We start from the raw sequence: 16950 nt of genomic DNA, 5'->3' as shown, positions 1-16950 counted from the left end.
TATCGGCCGATCAGGACAATGCAGTGTGGACTTGCAGTCAGATGTTGCAAGTACAGTGGAATGTGTATATAATTTTCATTGCAAATCCTTCTAGGGTACAAACCAAGGTTTTAACACTACGAGGACAAACACTGGTACTTGTGTAATGCATATTTTGAATAGTCTATCCAGCTTCTTCATAAAGGGGTTTCTTCTGTACATCTTTTTCACCTATGTGTGAAAAAAAAAAGACTGATGCGTTTTGCCCTAAGCATGGATTTATGCTTTATTTCTAAATGGAGGATAGAGGTTAGTGCCAATGTGTGTATTACCACAGTTTTATCTCCTCCAATGTACGTGAAATCTTTGTGAACCTGATACAAATATTTAAAGTTTCAAACGAAAGCTGACTGCATTATGTCAGTAGGCTTTATTTCCGTCGTTATTTTCAGTTGCTGTGTGTAGAGCTGGCATTTAGGTTCAGGTTGACAGGGTGGTAATAGGTTCTTTCCCTCCATACAATATAGGAGCAGTGCACATGTGAAGCTTGATATTCTGAAAAAGAAAAAAAAATAAGACGAAGAGAAAAAACTTAGCCATATCAGTGCGCATATCAGTGCCCAATACCACCATATTCTTGTACCATAGGAGTATCTTCTATGCACTGTAACTGTAACTGGAATTGCACTAAAAGTCACAGGTGTGCATATAGTTCATTAGACGCCGTTCATAGCCAGTTGCTCAAATTGAATATAAAGAAAAGTTCATTAGAATCAACAACACAATTCAGAAAAGTGTTTTCAGGTAGACCAAAAACAATAATGTGCTCGTTGGTGGGTTCATAACACAATGTTTGTCTCTGCATGAAGCATGTGGTGGCCCTGAAAGGGGCCTTTTTTTTAGTTTAGTTTCACTGACTGGTTTAGTGTGTGACGCAGATGGAAGCCTCACTTCTGGAATAAAAAAATAAAATTCACGATATATAGCAACATCAAGCAATGACAGTATGTGAGCAATATATATCACTTGTAGACGCTGATACTCCTGAGTAAGCTGCCGGTTTCACAACACGAACATTCACTGTGACTCAGAATTCACATTTCATTCACCGTACAACACAGATATTAAACGTTCTCAATCTGTAAATGGAAGCTTCTCGTACTCACCACCTGAAGCAGATTCCATCAAGCTGCTTGTCTCCACCTGTGATAGAAATTGGGCATTTCATATGTATTGGCATCATGGTGGAAGACCAGCCATATCTCTTGACTGGCTCCCTTTAACGCAACACACGCACTAGTCTACAACCATCGCAACGCCAACACCCGAAGACGAGCTCACGGCAGGTCTGGGATTGATGTACGTGCTAGATGCCACCTCGCAACAAACCAAAACTCACGGAATACTCCCGGGAAACCCACCCGGGATACCCACTCAGCTCCGTTCCCCCAGATGAACCGAAAGGCCGTACGGTTTGCTGCAGGAAAACTTGACGAGGAGGAAGGCAAACTGACCCGTGATACCAGTATTTGCTCAAGAACCACGACGCAGCCAGGCGAGCTCTACAGGTGATAGGGAGCACTAGGCCCCTCAAATCAGTGAGAACCGAGGCGCTGCGCTCGTGAACACGCAACCAAGAAAGAGGAGAGACCCCAGTCCTGTTATAGTGGATAACGAGAATCCGCACCTCATTCCTAACAGGGATCCCGAATGGAGACGGACAGGAGGGAGTGACGTTAATGAACAGCGCAGCGCTTTTTTCTCTGTTGATTCGTGCATTCGATACTCGACCGATATTCGACTCGCTTTTTTCTCTGTTGATTCGTGCATTCGATACTCGACCGATTCGATACTCTCTAAAATAACGAGAACAGGACCTATCGAGTTCTTATTACTGAGGATTAAAGAGAGGTCATCTGCATACGCGAACAGAGGAAGGTTCCACGAGCCTTGCAACGAAAATATAACAGGTCGAAGGCAGGTTGCTAAGGTTTCTAGGAGGGGACTAAACACCACAGCATACGACGCCGGGGACAAAGGACAGCCTTGCCGCACACCGGTCATCATGGGGAACCTACCGGAAATGCCCACGTTCACGCCGACAACGGCAGAGGAATCTCTGTATAGAGCCTTAATCCAGCCCACCACTACGGGAGGAAAGCCAGCCGCCTCCAGCACACGGAACATATACCCATGATGCACCCTGTCAAACGCCTTATTTTGGTCAAAAGACACCAGTACCGCGGGTTGCTGACGGCTGTGCGCCCAGTAGATGGCGTCACGCAGGGCCTGTGTGTGGAAGTTGATTGACCGTCCAGGAACAGCTCAGACCTGACAGGAGGGAACTACAAGACTCAGGACTAAGGCAATTCTACGCAGAATTGCGGTCGAAACTATATTGTAGTCCGTATTAAGTAGGGGAAACGGGGCGATACGCATTCGGGTCCCGCTTCCTAGACGGGTCTTTGCATAGTAACGTTACCACACCCTCTCGCATGGACGGGCAGAGGAGGCCGTCCGCGAAGCAGCCATTCAATAACGCTGTCAGCGGGCCAGAAAGCGGACGCCAGAAGCACTTATAGAATTCGGCCGGAGGCGGGAGACCTTCCGTTCGCAGGGCTTTAACGGCGGCCGCATGCAAGAGCAGCATTCAGGGACACCCCCTCTGAAACCCGGCTTGACCTGATAGCAGAGGACTACGCAAGGAAGCTAAGTTTACAGGGTGGTGCGTGAGTACGTGAGGAGGAACAGATCTGGGCAGGGAGAGGAGGACATATCTGAGGCGAACAATTCCCGTTTCGCGCCCAGACCTGATAACAACACCGATAACACGCCCGGGAGCATTCGCGTAAGATAAAGAATAAGACGTGATGTATAACTCTGGGAACGAGCATGAGACTTTCCAGATATCGGGAGATTACCGGATGAAATTGGCAGGTTGGCGCCTGTGATAGCCTTCTGGACGACAAATACACTAAATGCGCGTTCTAAGAGTGCAGCAAGGACAGCAGCTATGGTCCGCAGACGATACACAGACTACGTAATTTTATGATGATACCGTCAGTATCAAATTGGTATCAAGAGTTATTACGAGCTAAAATAGAGGAAACTGACAAATTGGTGCCAGTGAGTGCCACTTGCGCGACGATTTGGCAAACTGTCTGAAGTATATAGATTGGGCTGGTTGGTGTAAATCTACAAGCGACCAAAGAACAAACACGAAACAACAACAGAGCGACTTGTGTCTGATCTTGTCTCCTGTTTGTTCTTTGGTCACTTGAAAATGAATGATTTGACCAAACGCTACTTCGCGGGCTCTGGTATGGGCCGCGGACTCATAGCTATTGAGCATTTATACACAGACTACGTAATTAAGTGATGACATCTTCGATATCACGTTTATATCCAGAGTTATTACTAAATGAAATGGAAGATACGGACAGTTTGGCGTCTGCGAGTGCTGTGGCGATGCGAGTGGCAATAATTTGATCAAACGCGACTTCTTTGGACCAGATATTTTGGAGCAGAACTAAATACCAGATTTGGAGATAACGCTAAACAAGTGCTACGCGCCCTCGAGTACATTATTTATTTCTCGCTTAAGATGAAGTAATGCTTAGATCAGGGCAATCAGGGCTCTCACACACGCGGGCCGCATGTGCATGGCTTGCAGTCAGCTATTCTGTGTCCCGAGGGCTCTTGACCACTAAATAGAATAAAGCTGCCCCCCCCCCCCCCCACACACACACACACACCCACACGCGCACACCAGTAATGAAGAATTCGGAATGAAACCAGGTTTTCAGGCATTGTTTTTACCCTTGCTCGATGTAGTGCTGCTCCTGTCGACGTTAGGAAGGACATTCACATTTGAGCAGTTCTTGTGACTCATGAATCTCAGCTAGTAGTTATAGCGATTCGCGATCTGGTCTGAACGTGTATTTTGATAAACTACACTGTAAGTAATATGATAATTGAGAAGTTATTGTGGAGACAAGTGCAGAGAATGACATAATCTTAATTATTACACTAAGTTTATGGGCTTCCACAGCATAGCAGCAGCCTCTCCGGATATCATGCGCGAAAAACTGTATACTGAGCACAGAGAGGTGCAGTGAAAAAAAAAAAAAAAAATACATGGAGTAGTTATGTTCGAGGGTCATTGTGTGAATATTTTCAATTATTTCTCTTTCCATGATTTCCTTTTTCTTTTTCACTTTGAAAATGCAAGCAAAATCATCAATACAGTGTGTAAACCGACAATTTCAGTGCTCCTGAACGTTGGGATAATCGTTCGTGAAGAACTATGTACGAAGAACTTGCAACGCCTTTCAAATTTTCAATGTCTAATTTGGAAAAGAAGCTCATTTGTCTCTGCTGGTGTGTCAAGTGAAGTTTCTCATTGACGAATTGTATATGCGAATGCCTAGTAACTATACCGCTCAGCTGTTTACGCTAAGGTACTTTGCTATAATTGCGGTCCTTTCCAGGGTGATTACCTCCACCCCCAGGGAGGTGTACACTCCCCCTGAATTTTTCCAACCACTCCCCTGTAATTCATGAGATTTCCCGATACACCTTGGCCACCAATGCATATACGCATAGATATCAGGGATGGGCAGTAATAGTAATACTTTGTATTATAATACTATTACTGTAATACTTTTGAGTATTTGTATTATGTATTATAATACTCATTTTTGAAATGTATTTGTATCTGTATTATAATACACAAAACGAGGTATTACATGTATTATAATACTTTTGAAGGTGTAATACTTTCCCAGAGGTCGTAAGTTCGACCTGCAAAGTGTCACCCATGCACTTTATCAGTAATTTTTCGGGTCCCACAAACATTTGAACACGAACAAGGCTCCTATTACAGTGTTCCCCTGCCCCAAATTATCCCAAAGCAAGTGACTTTGGGGCCAGAGGTTACTGGAGGCTTCCTCGCATTCCTTCTACTTCAGAATCCGTAAGGATGAGTCATACCTGTACAAGCCCTTTGTATTATGAAAGAGTGCGTCCAGTGCAGCCAGTCACCCCTGTATGTGGTTGCACTATGGGCAGTCACAGGTTTTTGAACGGCCCACATTTTATCGTCCAGAGTGGATGAAATCAGGGCTCTGCCACAGTGAGGGCAACTTGTTCACTGCGATCGAATTGATCAGCGCTATCTGATCTTATTCGGAAAGATCAGGCCATGTGCAAAAATGTAAGCGTGAATAAAACGTCATTGGAGAATGATTGTCTCGATAAGTAATGGGCATATATCTAAGTAATTCTTCTGTTCTTTTCCTTTTTTGTCTTCCCAAGTTAAGTATATTACAAGCGTATTACAAGTATTACTCGTGTAATACACAGAAGTATTAGTATTATGTATTATAATACTCATTTTTGAAATGTATTTGTATCTGTATTATAATACCGATTTCTAGGAAGTATTATGTATTAGTATTATAATACAAAATATGAGTATTACTGCCCATCCCTGATAGATATGTATCCATATAGATATACCACCCTATGGTTCTCTCCACTCGAAATCACGCAGACATCTTATCACGCCGGGCGCATCTTGGCTTCTATGTGCATTGATGATAGTGGCAGCCGCAACAACAATGACAAAGAAGAAATTGTCGTTCTTCTTCGCTGCTGATACGAGTTGCGCAACGGACCAAAGGCTGATACCTTCCGTTTGAATTCAGCGTGAGAGAGCCGCGACGGCAAGGAAAAAAACTTGCCAAGACCCGGCACCACAAAGTGAACTTGCACAGCAAATCGCCGGCAGTCCGAACATTTACACGGCAACAGACACCTACGAGCACTGGTGCTAAAGTCTGAGGAAAAGACATCATAGATGAAAATACCGATCCGTTACAACAACGACAACAAATAGTTCATGACTATGGCCTGGGGTGGTTCACCGCTTGAGAGCGTATCCGTTATGAAGCCGTTTGAATTTCACTGTTCATGGTAATCAACCAATTTTTCTCGAAGTGCAGCACGAATAAACAAGTCCATGGTTTGCTTGCACCTCGACCTGCAAGAAATGACCCACAGTGACCCTAGAAGTCTGCCCAGGACGCACATTTCCCCAGGGCGTCAGTCGTGACGCTGCCCATATACGTGAGGCCGACAACGGCAAGCCCTTTCACCATCACCACCACCACCACAGTATCCTTCTGAAACATTGCATCACTTGCCAACTTCTTTGAGAAAAGTAAAAAGTAACCTTTCTGCAACCCCGATGATGGCAGGGGCATCCAAGGAATACACAACAAAGAGTCACTGGTGTATTCTGCATAGCAAAGCCATTATCAACTACTTATACAAGGCCCTTGTACTGGGATTTTGACAGTGGCGCCGGCAGAGCCCTCTAAAACGGGCAAAACCCTTTGTATCATGGTGTCAAAGGCATATTCGAGACGGCTTATGCTATTGCCCTTCCCACTGGGATTGTAACGGAGGCGACCGCAAAATCCGTAAAAGACCGCAGCAGAGCCCTTTAGAACGGGCAAGACCTCTTTAATCATGGTTCGAAACAGATATTATCAACGGCTTATGATGCTCTTCTACAGGGATCGGAACAGAAGCGACCACCAAATGCGGAAAAGGCAGCAACAGAGTCCTTTAAAACATACGAAACCCCTTGTATCATGGTACCAAAGGCATATTAATGACGGCTTACCCTGTGCCTTTCTACCGGAATTGCGCAAGAGGAGACTGCATAATTTGGATACGGCGGCAGCAAGGCCTTATAAAACGGGCGAAACTCCCTGTATCATGGAGCGAAAGAAAGAAAGTTACCAGTGTCTTGTGCAATCCTATTCTGCTGGAGTTATAACACAGGCGATCGCCAAATTCGGCAAACGTAGCAGCAGAGCCCTCTTAAACGAGCAAAACCCCTTGTGTCATGCTGTCACAGTCATATTATCAACAACTTATACTATGTCATTCTACCGAGATCATAACACAAAAGGAAAAGGAAAAGGGAAAAGGATGCAGCATAGCCCTTCAGAATGGGCGAGACCCCTTGTATCATGCTGCCGATGACATGTCATCAATGGCTTGTGCAATGCCGTTCTACTGGGACTATAACAGAGACTACCGCAAAATAAGGAAAATGCGGCAGCAGAGCCCTTTAAAACGGTCGATACCCCTTGTATCATAGTTCCAAAGTCATATAAGTATACGCAACGGGTTATGCATGGTATTGCCGTTCTACTGGAATTATAACGGATGCGGCCGCAAACTCCATAAAAGGCTACAGCAGAGCCCTTTAAAACGGACAAAAACCCCTTTAATCATGGTGGCAGACATTTTACACACCTATAAAGACGCGACGGCTTATGTTATGCCCCTCTCCTGTGATTGCATCGGAAACCACCGCAAAATTTGGAAAAGGCGGCAGCAGGGCCCTTTACAATGACTCAAATGACTTGTATCATTGTGCCAAAAAGATACTATGAACGGCTTGTACTGGGATTGTAACAGACGATACCGGAACGTTTGCCAGCAGATCGAGCCCTTGCGTGCCGAAACGTGCGAAGCCTCTTTAATCCTGGTACCAGGCCGTACATGGAGAGGTCGCGTTTGAAGAAACTGCTTCCGAAACGACACTCCCTAAGCAAAAAGCGTCCTAAGCTAATTTTGTAATATGTATATGTCAAAGAAAGATCACCGGGTTTGAACCCCGTACCTTGTTCCCCTGCTGCACCCTGAGAGGTCGCGTTTGACAAAATCGCTTCCAAAACGGCACTCGAAATGGCCAAGTGGCCAATTTCGTCAACTTCGAGGCTTAATATTATGTGATATAAAAATAATATTAAAGATGTCCTAAGCTGATTTTGTAATATGTATATGTGAACGTAAGATCACGGGGTTTGGACCCCGTACGTTGTTCCCCTGTTGCACCCTGAGAGGTCGCGTTTGACAAAATCGCATCCAAAATGGCACTCGAAGTGGCCAAGTGGCAAATTTCGTCAACTTTGAGGCTTAATATCATTCGATATAAAAATAATATTAAAGATGTCCTAAGCTGATGTTGTAGTATGTATATGTGAAAGTAAGATCCCGGGGTTTGAACCCCGTATCTTGTTCCCCTGTTGCACCCTGAGAGGTCGGGTTTGACAAAATCGCTTCCAAAACGGCACTCGAAATGGCCAAGTGGCGAATTTCGTCAACTTCGGGGCTTAATATCATTTGATATCAAAATAATATTAAAGATGTCCTAAGCTAATTTTGTAATATGTATATGTGAAAGTAAGATCACGGGGTTTGAACCCCGTACGTTGTTCCCCTGTTGCACCCTGAGAGGTCGCGTTTGACAAAATCGCATCCAAAATGGCACTCGAAGTGGCCAAGTGGCAAATTTCGTCAACTTCGAGGCTTAATATCATTCGATATAAAAATAATATTAAAGATGTCCTAAGCTGATGTTGTAGTATGTATATGTGAAAGTAAGATCCCGGGGTTTGAACCCCGTATCTTGTTCCCCTGTTGCACCCTGAGAGGTCGGGTTTGACAAAATCGCTTCCAAAACGGCACTCGAAATGGCCAAGTGGCGAATTTCGTCAACTTCGGGGCTTAACATCATTTGATATCAAAATAATATTAAAGATGTCCTAAGCTAATTTTGTAATATGTATATGTGAAAGTAAGATCACGGGGTTTGAACCCCGTACGTTGTTCCCCTGTTGCACCCTGAGAGGTCGCGTTTGACAAAATCGCATCCAAAATGGCACTCGAAGTGGCCAAGTGGCAAATTTCGTCAACTTCGAGGCTTAATATCATTCGATATAAAAATAATATTAAAGATGTCCTAAGCTGATGTTGTAGTATGTATATGTGAAAGTAAGATCCCGGGGTTTGAACCCCGTATCTTGTTCCCCTGTTGCACCCTGAGAGGTCGGGTTTGACAAAATTGCTTCCAAAACGGCACTCGAAATGGCCAAGTGGCAAATTTCGTCAACTTCGAGGCTTAATATTATGTGATATAAAAATAATATTAAAGATGTCCTAAGCTGATGTTGTAATATGTATATGTGAAAGTAAGATCACAGGGTTTGAACCCCGTATCTTGTTCCCCTGTTGCACCCTGAGAGGTCGGGTTTGACAAAATCGCTTCCAAAACGGCACTCGAAATGGCCAAGTGGCGAATTTCGTCAACTTCGGGGCTTAATATCATTCGATATAAAAATAATATTAAAGATGTCCTAAGCTGATGTTGTAATATGTATATGTGAAAGTAAGATCACAGGGTTTGAACCCCGTATCTTGTTCCCCTGTTGCACCCTGAGAGGTCGGGTTTGACAAAATCGCTTCCAAAACGGCACTCGAAGTGGCCAAGTGGCAAATTTCGTCAACTTCGAGGCTTAATATCATTCGATATAAAAATAATATTAAAGATGTCCTAAGCTGATGTTGTAATATGTATATGTGAAAGTAAGATCACAGGGTTTGAACCCCGTATCTTGTTCCCCTGTTGCACCCTGAGAGGTCGGGTTTGACAAAATCGCTTCCAAAACGGCACTCGAAATGGCCAAGTGGCGAATTTCGTCAACTTCGGGGCTTAATATCATTTGATATAAAAATAATATGAAAGATGTCCTAAGCTGATTCTGTAGTATGTATATGTGACAGTAAGATCACGGGGTTTGAACCCCGAAACTTGTTCCCCTGTTGCACCCTGAGAGGGCGGGTTTGACAAAATCGCTTCCAAACCGGCACTCGAAATGACCAAATGGCCAATTTCGTCAACTTCGGGGCTTTATATCATTTGATATAAAAATAATATTAAAGGTGTCCTAAACTAATTTTGTAATATGTATATGTGAAAGTAAGATCACGGTGTTTAAACCCCGTACCTTGTTCCCCTGTTGCACCCTGAGAGGGCGGGTTTGACAAAATCGCTTCCAAACCGGCACTCGAAATGGCCAAATGGCCAATTTCGTCAACTTCGGGGCTTAATATCATTCGATATAAGAATAATATTAAAGATGTCCTAAGCTAATTTTGTAATATGTATATGTGAAAGGAAGATCACGGGGTTTGAACCCCGTACCTTGTTCCCCTGTTGCACCCTGAGAGGTCGCGTTTGAGAGAATCGCTTCCTAAACGGCACGCGAAATGGCCAAATGGCCAATTTCGTCAACTTCGGGGCTTAATATCATTTGATATAAAAATAATATTAAAGATGTCCTAAGCTGATGTTGTAGTATGTATATGTGAAAGTAAGATCACGGGGTTTGAACCCCGAAACTTGTTCCCCTGTTGCACCCTGAGAGGGCGGGTTTGACAAAATCGCTTCCAAACCGGCACTCGAAATGGCCAACTGGCGAATTTCGTCAACTTCGGGGCTTAGTATCATTTGATATAAAAATAATATGAAAGATGTCCTAAGCTGATTCTGTAGTATGTATATGTGACAGTAAGATCACGGGGTTTGAACCCCGTATCTTGTTCCCCTGTTGCACCCTGAGAGGTCGGGTTTCACAAAATGGCTTCCAAACCGGCACGCGAAATGGCCAAATGGCCAATTTCGTCAACTTCGGGGCTTAATATCATTTGATATAAAAATAATATTAAAGATGTCCTAAGCTGATTCTGTAGTATGTATATGTGAAAAGTAAGATCACGAGATTTGAACCCCGTATCTTGTTCCCCTGTTGCACCGTGAGAGGTCGCGTTTGACAAAATCGTTTCCAAAGCGGCACTCGAAATGGCCAAGTGGCCAATTTCGTCAACTTCGGGGCTTAATATCATTTGATATAAAATTAATATTAAAGATGTCCTGAGCTGATATTATAATATGTATACGTGAAAGTAAGATCACGGGGTTAGAACCCCGTATCTTCCCCTGTTGCTCCCTGAGAGCTCGCGTTTGACAAAATCGCTTCCAAAACGGCCAAATGGCGAATTTCTTCAAGTTCGGGGCTTAATATCATTTGATATAACGATGATAATAAAGATATCCTAAGCTGATTATGTAATGTAATGTATATGTGTATGTATATGTGAAAGTACGATCACGGAGTTTGAACCCCGTACCTTGTTCTCCTGTTGCACCCTGAAAGGTCGCGTTTGACAAAAGCACTTCCAAAAAGGCACTCGAAATGGACAGTTTTATCAAGTTGTATAGTTTAATATAAAAGCGATATAAAATACAAAACGGTATCATTTGTACATTACTCACTGAAAATAAAGTTGTGTGTTCTGTCAGCCACTTCGAGTTCTGGAAAAAATGACCGTTCTCGTTTCGAACTCCTTCAGACCGGCCGTACAGTCTCAGCGCATGCGTATTACGATAATACTGGGACTCAGTCCGTCGAGCGCCTAGGAGGGGAACCCTGTCTGAGTCGCAAACTTTGAAGGCCCTGGGTGCATCAGGATTAACACTCACACATCGTGCCGTGGTTGGTATGTGGCCTGGAGGACGTACTGAACGAAAATAGGCGATGACATTTGCAGAATTTGACTGCCTTTGTCGAAAAATCGTAGTCTAAACATGGGCGATGTGCAAAAATTGACGGAATCCCCATAGGCGCAATGCATTAAAATTCATTTGGCCAGGGTGCACTAGGCTTATATTCTGCTGGTGCCTTTCATGTCTCCAGGGGTTCTTTACATGGTGTTGTTCTCTACTAGGCGATGACATCTTAACAATTTTATTCTGTTTTGCTGTTAATTGGCATAAACGCTGTCTCCCATTGAATTAACGTCCTGTAAGGCAGCTTCCCGCATAGCGGCTGAGTATAGTGACGGAGTGCGCCGGCGGGGGGGTGACCGCGAATTTTGGGATTGCGCGTCCAGAGTAAACGGATCTGCGCTATGGACGAAGTGTTTGTGAGTCGGCAGAAAGCTTTGCGTTTCGGCATCAGCAGGCACGCACGGCTGCGCTGTACAAGGCGGCAAAGTGGTCACGAAAAATTGACCGAACGGCTTCAGAACTAGCCTGCACAGACCCGCCAGAGGTCACCAGCTCCGCAACAGCATTTGGAGGGCGACGGAAAAAACGGCCAAGAAGAAGGCGAGAGCAGCAGGACTCCTGCGACCAGCGCTCAGCTGCCTGCAACGCCGCAAAGTGTTCCCAGGCACGGATCTTTAGAGATGCAAGCCGTCTCAGAACGTCCTGGATAGCATCGTGGTTGCAAGGGCCCCTCAACCCCAGGTGACGCAAAATTGACAGCACTTGCCGAAGGTGTTGCATTTCCTCTCGGCTCTTCCGCGCCCGCTGAGCCCGCCACTGACGAAAAAGCCTCGCGGCCCCAATTTTCGACTCCTCCCACCATTCTTGGGAGAAGGACGCCATAGCCCACCGAGCCTCACGCCAGCTACTTACACTGCCACGAATTTCAACGTCACTCAACAGAGCGACATCCAACCTCCAACAACCTGAACCACCATGGAGGTGCCGAAACCCACCAAGGAGAAGGAGGACCCCCCCATGGTCCGACAAATACCTGGACGGACAAACAAAGCACTCCCTCATATGCGACATCAGCCCGGGAGAAACATAGAAACGGTCTATGCGGCTGTGTGCACCACGGGTATTGGACCACGTGTGCTGGTATTGCCCATTATTCAGGAGGCTGAACGTGTCGACCAGCCCGAGATCATCTACTAGCTGGGCCAACTCGAGGTTCACTGGCCGTTGTCTACTGCCGGAACCGTGAATACAACAGTTAAAGTCACCCGCAAGCCCAATATTGCGGTTACCTAGGAAAAAGCAGTCGAGGCGACGAAAAAATTGCGCACGGTCTCCGCGCCGTGCGGGGGTGTACAGATGAATAAACCGCACCAAACACCCCGTCATGTCCGCCTCCACCATGACCACCCGGCCGTCACTGTCACGGTCGTACCAACGGACGTTACCAACGAAAGAGGGGAACAATATAATTGCTCCTCCTGCCTGATGCGGTGACCTGTAACTGAAGAAAAACCCTGACAGTATGATCCGCCTCTGACACCAACGAGATAGCTTTTCCCGTCGAAGTCCGCGAAATCGGCGTGTATCCGGCACCACGGCTGCGTTGGAACTTCCCACTGATTTAGATGGACTGGCACCTGGTGATCTGCTGAAGCGGCACACGTACCACATGACGACAAGCCAGTTCAATATCCTTGTCCATTCCCGGCACCATACATATGATCGCGCCAACATCTTCATTTTGGTCTGGCCGATATGCCCATCATGTAGAAGGCTCAAGACAACGTCGCGCTGCTGGGAAAGTATGACAACACGCATACCCCATACGACGCATCCTTCTTCCGTTGTTAGTTCCTATTTCCTTGCGTGAAATGCTTGTACCTCTGGATCTCTTTCGTGAGAAGGCCAGCCTTCCATGACGTATCCGTACACTCGGGAAAGCACACGGTCAGTTGCAGTGGCCTTGGTGATTTCTAACGCCTTCAGAGGAACTTTCTCTATAGCGATAGAGAGGACGGCGGAGGTAAGACCCAATTCCCCCGACGAAGGTGTCGTCCGATATGGCCGCGTCGAAGTCGGGATCTGGTCCAACTGGGAATCTGGAAAGACCGTCTGCATTGGCTTGTTGACATGTATTTGTATCGTTGACTGATTAGATGAGTCACAAAATTAGTGAGCCCATCTTCCTTATCTTTTAGCCTACCACTCCCTATATACCCTTGACATGTATTGGCATTTGATTGTGTATTGGCATCGAGGCGGAAGACCGGCATTTGATTGTATTGCCAACTGTTTGATTGTTGTATTGTTGACTGATTAGATGAGTCACAAAATTAGTGAGCCCATCTTCCTTATCTTTTAGCCTACCACTCCCTATATCCTTAATTTACTGATTTGCTTTATTTTCCCCAACCAAGTCAACAACTGAGGCCAGTTCTAAAACTCTGCCCCATTGCTTTTGCACTTGAGTGTAACGCTGTATCGTGTGCTTCAGAAGAGCGTCAACACTCCTGTGCTTTACAGTTAACTCACCCCAAAATTCCGATAGATCTCCTCCTTGTCTTGCGGCGGTAGTATATTCTAAATTCATTTAACTAATCTGCCAATTTAAATTTAATAATACCCTCCACTACCCTGAACCCTTTACACTGCCACTGTTTCGAGAAGTTTTTTGCTCCTAACCTTAACCGCTCCCTCCCAAGCCAAGTTCGTACGTAATAGCTGATTATATTTCTCATTCGTTCTTTACCCCAGCAGTCACCACCATGCACCACTCTACACCTGTTTACCCAAGCTTGATATGCGATTTCGACTGCTACTAACATGTAAAATTTCTGTTGTCTTTTGATTACTTTCCCAACATGTATTCCCATAGCTTCTTCAAATGTCAAGTTACTTAATCCAAAATATTTCTTAAAACAGGACCACAGGTACATCGGTACCTTGCACTCGAAGACGGCGTGCCTCACCGTTTCTATTTGACCGCAAAGCTCGCAGTCTCTTCTGCGGCTTTTACCCCACAGATAAAACTTGTCCCTCACTGGTATGACCTCATGCGCAATTTTCCACAGGAATGATTTTCTTTTGCCTTCTAACCAGTAACTAAGAATTCTTTTCCAAGCTTCCGCTGTTATTGTAGATGGATATTTCTCTATTTCTTTCCCCCTCAGATCTCTGTATAATTCAGCGACTGAGCTTCCGCTGTAGTCTTTGCTCTTGTCTGATCTTTTCAATTGCAGCAAAGTGTGCTTCCCTGCTTCATAAATTGCTGGCTGCCATTCCGACATTGGACTCCTATGATCTATCCCGTGTTGGCGAAAATGTCTTATGTTTATTCCCAGCCAAAATTTTGTCACCTGCTGTGCGATGTCGTTGCCATCCAACATCCTATATATTCCATATAAAGCATGTGCTTCTGACAGTTGTTTCAGATCAGCAATCTGTAGGCCCCCAACATCAATAGGCAGTTTCATTTTCTCTTGCGCTACCCATTGCGTTTTCCCATCCCATATAAACTGAAAGCAGAGTTTCTCAATTCTACGGCATATTTCAGGAGAAGGGTAAGCGACAGAAAACAGGTACGCACATCTCGGTATCATAATTCTTTTGACAATCTGCGCTCGAGCTGTAAGTGGCGTTCCCGGTTCAACATACTCTTCCTTCAATTTTTCCACGCATTTTTCCAACTGCATCCAATTGTTGTGTGAAACCCCGTCCTTATTAAACCTGACTCCGAGGATTTTGGTCTCCTCCACAATACTCAAGCCCAGATCTTTCCTCGGCTTCTCCCCACCTAAATATATCAATTTTGATTTGTCTCTATTTATTTTCGCCCCGCTCATTGTCCCATATTCTTCCATTACTTCTAGAGCTTTCTCAACTTCCTTTTCGCCTTGAACTACCATAGTGAGATCATCTGCGTAGGCCACAATGGTTTTACACTGTACTGCCCCAGGTAATCCAACCCCTTTCACTGCCTCAGACTTGTTCAGCCCTCGTAATAACCTATCAAAGGCTAACACATACAGCAGGGGAGAAAGGGGGCAACCTTGCCTTACTCCCCTTTTGACCTGAAAGCTCTTTCCCAATTGCCCATTGATAAGTAACCTACTCCTGGCGTTTTCATACATGGCTCCTATTGTGTTTATTATTGGATTTTCCGTCCCAATTCCTTCTAATGTATCTCTTAAATACGCGTGTTTAAGCCGGTCAAATGCCTTTTCTTGGTCTAAGGTCATGAGAATACTCTTTATTCTCCTTCTGCTTGTCCATTGTATAACATCTCTTAGCTCCCATATTTTCCTTTGAATTCTTCGACCTTTAACTGCAGCACCCTGTGCTAGTGACACCCATTCTTCCATATTTCCTTGTATTCGGCCCACGACTGCCCTTGCTAATATTTTATAATCTAAATTTAATAACGTTATGGGTCTCCAGGCGCCCAACTCCTCCTTACGCTGCTGGTCCTTGCACAACAGAGTGACCGTTCCTTCCAGGAAGGTTTCTGGAAGTGTACCTTTCTGGAGTGCACCATTAAGCACCTTCACCAAAGAGGGGCCCAGGATGTCCCAATACCGTTTGTAGAACTCCGCCGGGAACCCGTCGGGTCCCGGCGACTTCCCATTCTTCAGGCTTCTAACAGCCTGCTGCACCTCCTTGCAGCTAAGTTCTATGCCTTTTCCAGCCTTTCCCCCGCAGAAGGAATCACCTGCCGTGAGTCCATTCTCAAACATGTTAGCGTAGAACTCTCTTGCCACAATGGCTATTTCACTTTGCTTGGTGACTCGTCCGCTCTTGGTCATGAGGGCCTCCATGGGCGGTTGCATGGGCTGTTTGATTGTACAATATCATGCATAAAAGCGTAATGCCGAATGGCGTTATTCTGCTAGAAAGCTGCCTCCTTGGCTCTCTCTGTGACTCACAAAAATGATGGTGTCTGCATGCTGGGTTACATGAGCAAAGAAAGATGTGAGAAACTTCTTCAGAATATAGCAGTGAATTTGAATATCGCAACCGGGAAAGTTAGAGGGATGTCGTCAAAAATTTCCGTGAAGTGCTGGTGGGGTCTAAAGGGGTCTGGTACATCACTGCCGGCCGCGGTTCATATACATATTCCGATGCACGCAGAAACGAATGGTTGAAATCCCCGTTAAGAGCGTGAAAAAAGCGTATTGCGTACATACTTTTTGTTATATTGTTGGGAGTTGATCCCAGAACAGCACAACCGACATCTTGTGAGATACTCTCCGCTTTATTCTACATGCCTACGTTCCGATTGTATGGTTACATTGAGCAGGGTGGATTTGGGGGGGAGGGGGTCCGGATGCCCTACCCTCACTCAATTTCAGTCGTTACATACAATGTCAATTTACCTTTCTAGTGTAATAGCATGCTTTCCAAGGCAGGCTTCCCCTCCCTATGAAAAATCCCGGATTCGCCCCGGACATTGAGTCACCTAGATCTCGCGCGTCTGATCTTACTCGAGCCACACCCAGTCTACCTTTTGGGGGCTTCATTTGAGATGAATTGAAAATAAATGC

The 16950-nt window shown here is 45.2% G+C and overlaps 1 protein-coding gene across 1 annotated transcript in view; it reads right to left on the bottom strand.

Annotated features, from left to right (window-relative positions):
* Positions 1–413: 413 nt before the first annotated feature.
* The window catches only part of LOC135397726 (uncharacterized), a 159748-nt gene continuing 143211 nt past the window's right edge, over positions 414–16950 (bottom strand). Inside the window, exons 3-4 of the mRNA XM_064629329.1 lie at positions 1146–1182; positions 414–534 (exon numbers count right to left, since the gene is read on the bottom strand). Coding sequence (XP_064485399.1) covers positions 428–534; positions 1146–1182 — 144 coding nt within the window. The 3' untranslated portion in view covers positions 414–427. The remainder of the gene's footprint in view (positions 535–1145; positions 1183–16950) is intronic.

This window comes from Ornithodoros turicata, chromosome 6 (assembly GCF_037126465.1).
Source record: "Ornithodoros turicata isolate Travis chromosome 6, ASM3712646v1, whole genome shotgun sequence".
In the NCBI taxonomy this organism is placed as follows: domain Eukaryota; kingdom Metazoa; phylum Arthropoda; class Arachnida; order Ixodida; family Argasidae; genus Ornithodoros; species Ornithodoros turicata.
Note: the sequence above shows the minus strand (reverse complement) of the source record. Positions and strands in the feature narration are given on the sequence as shown.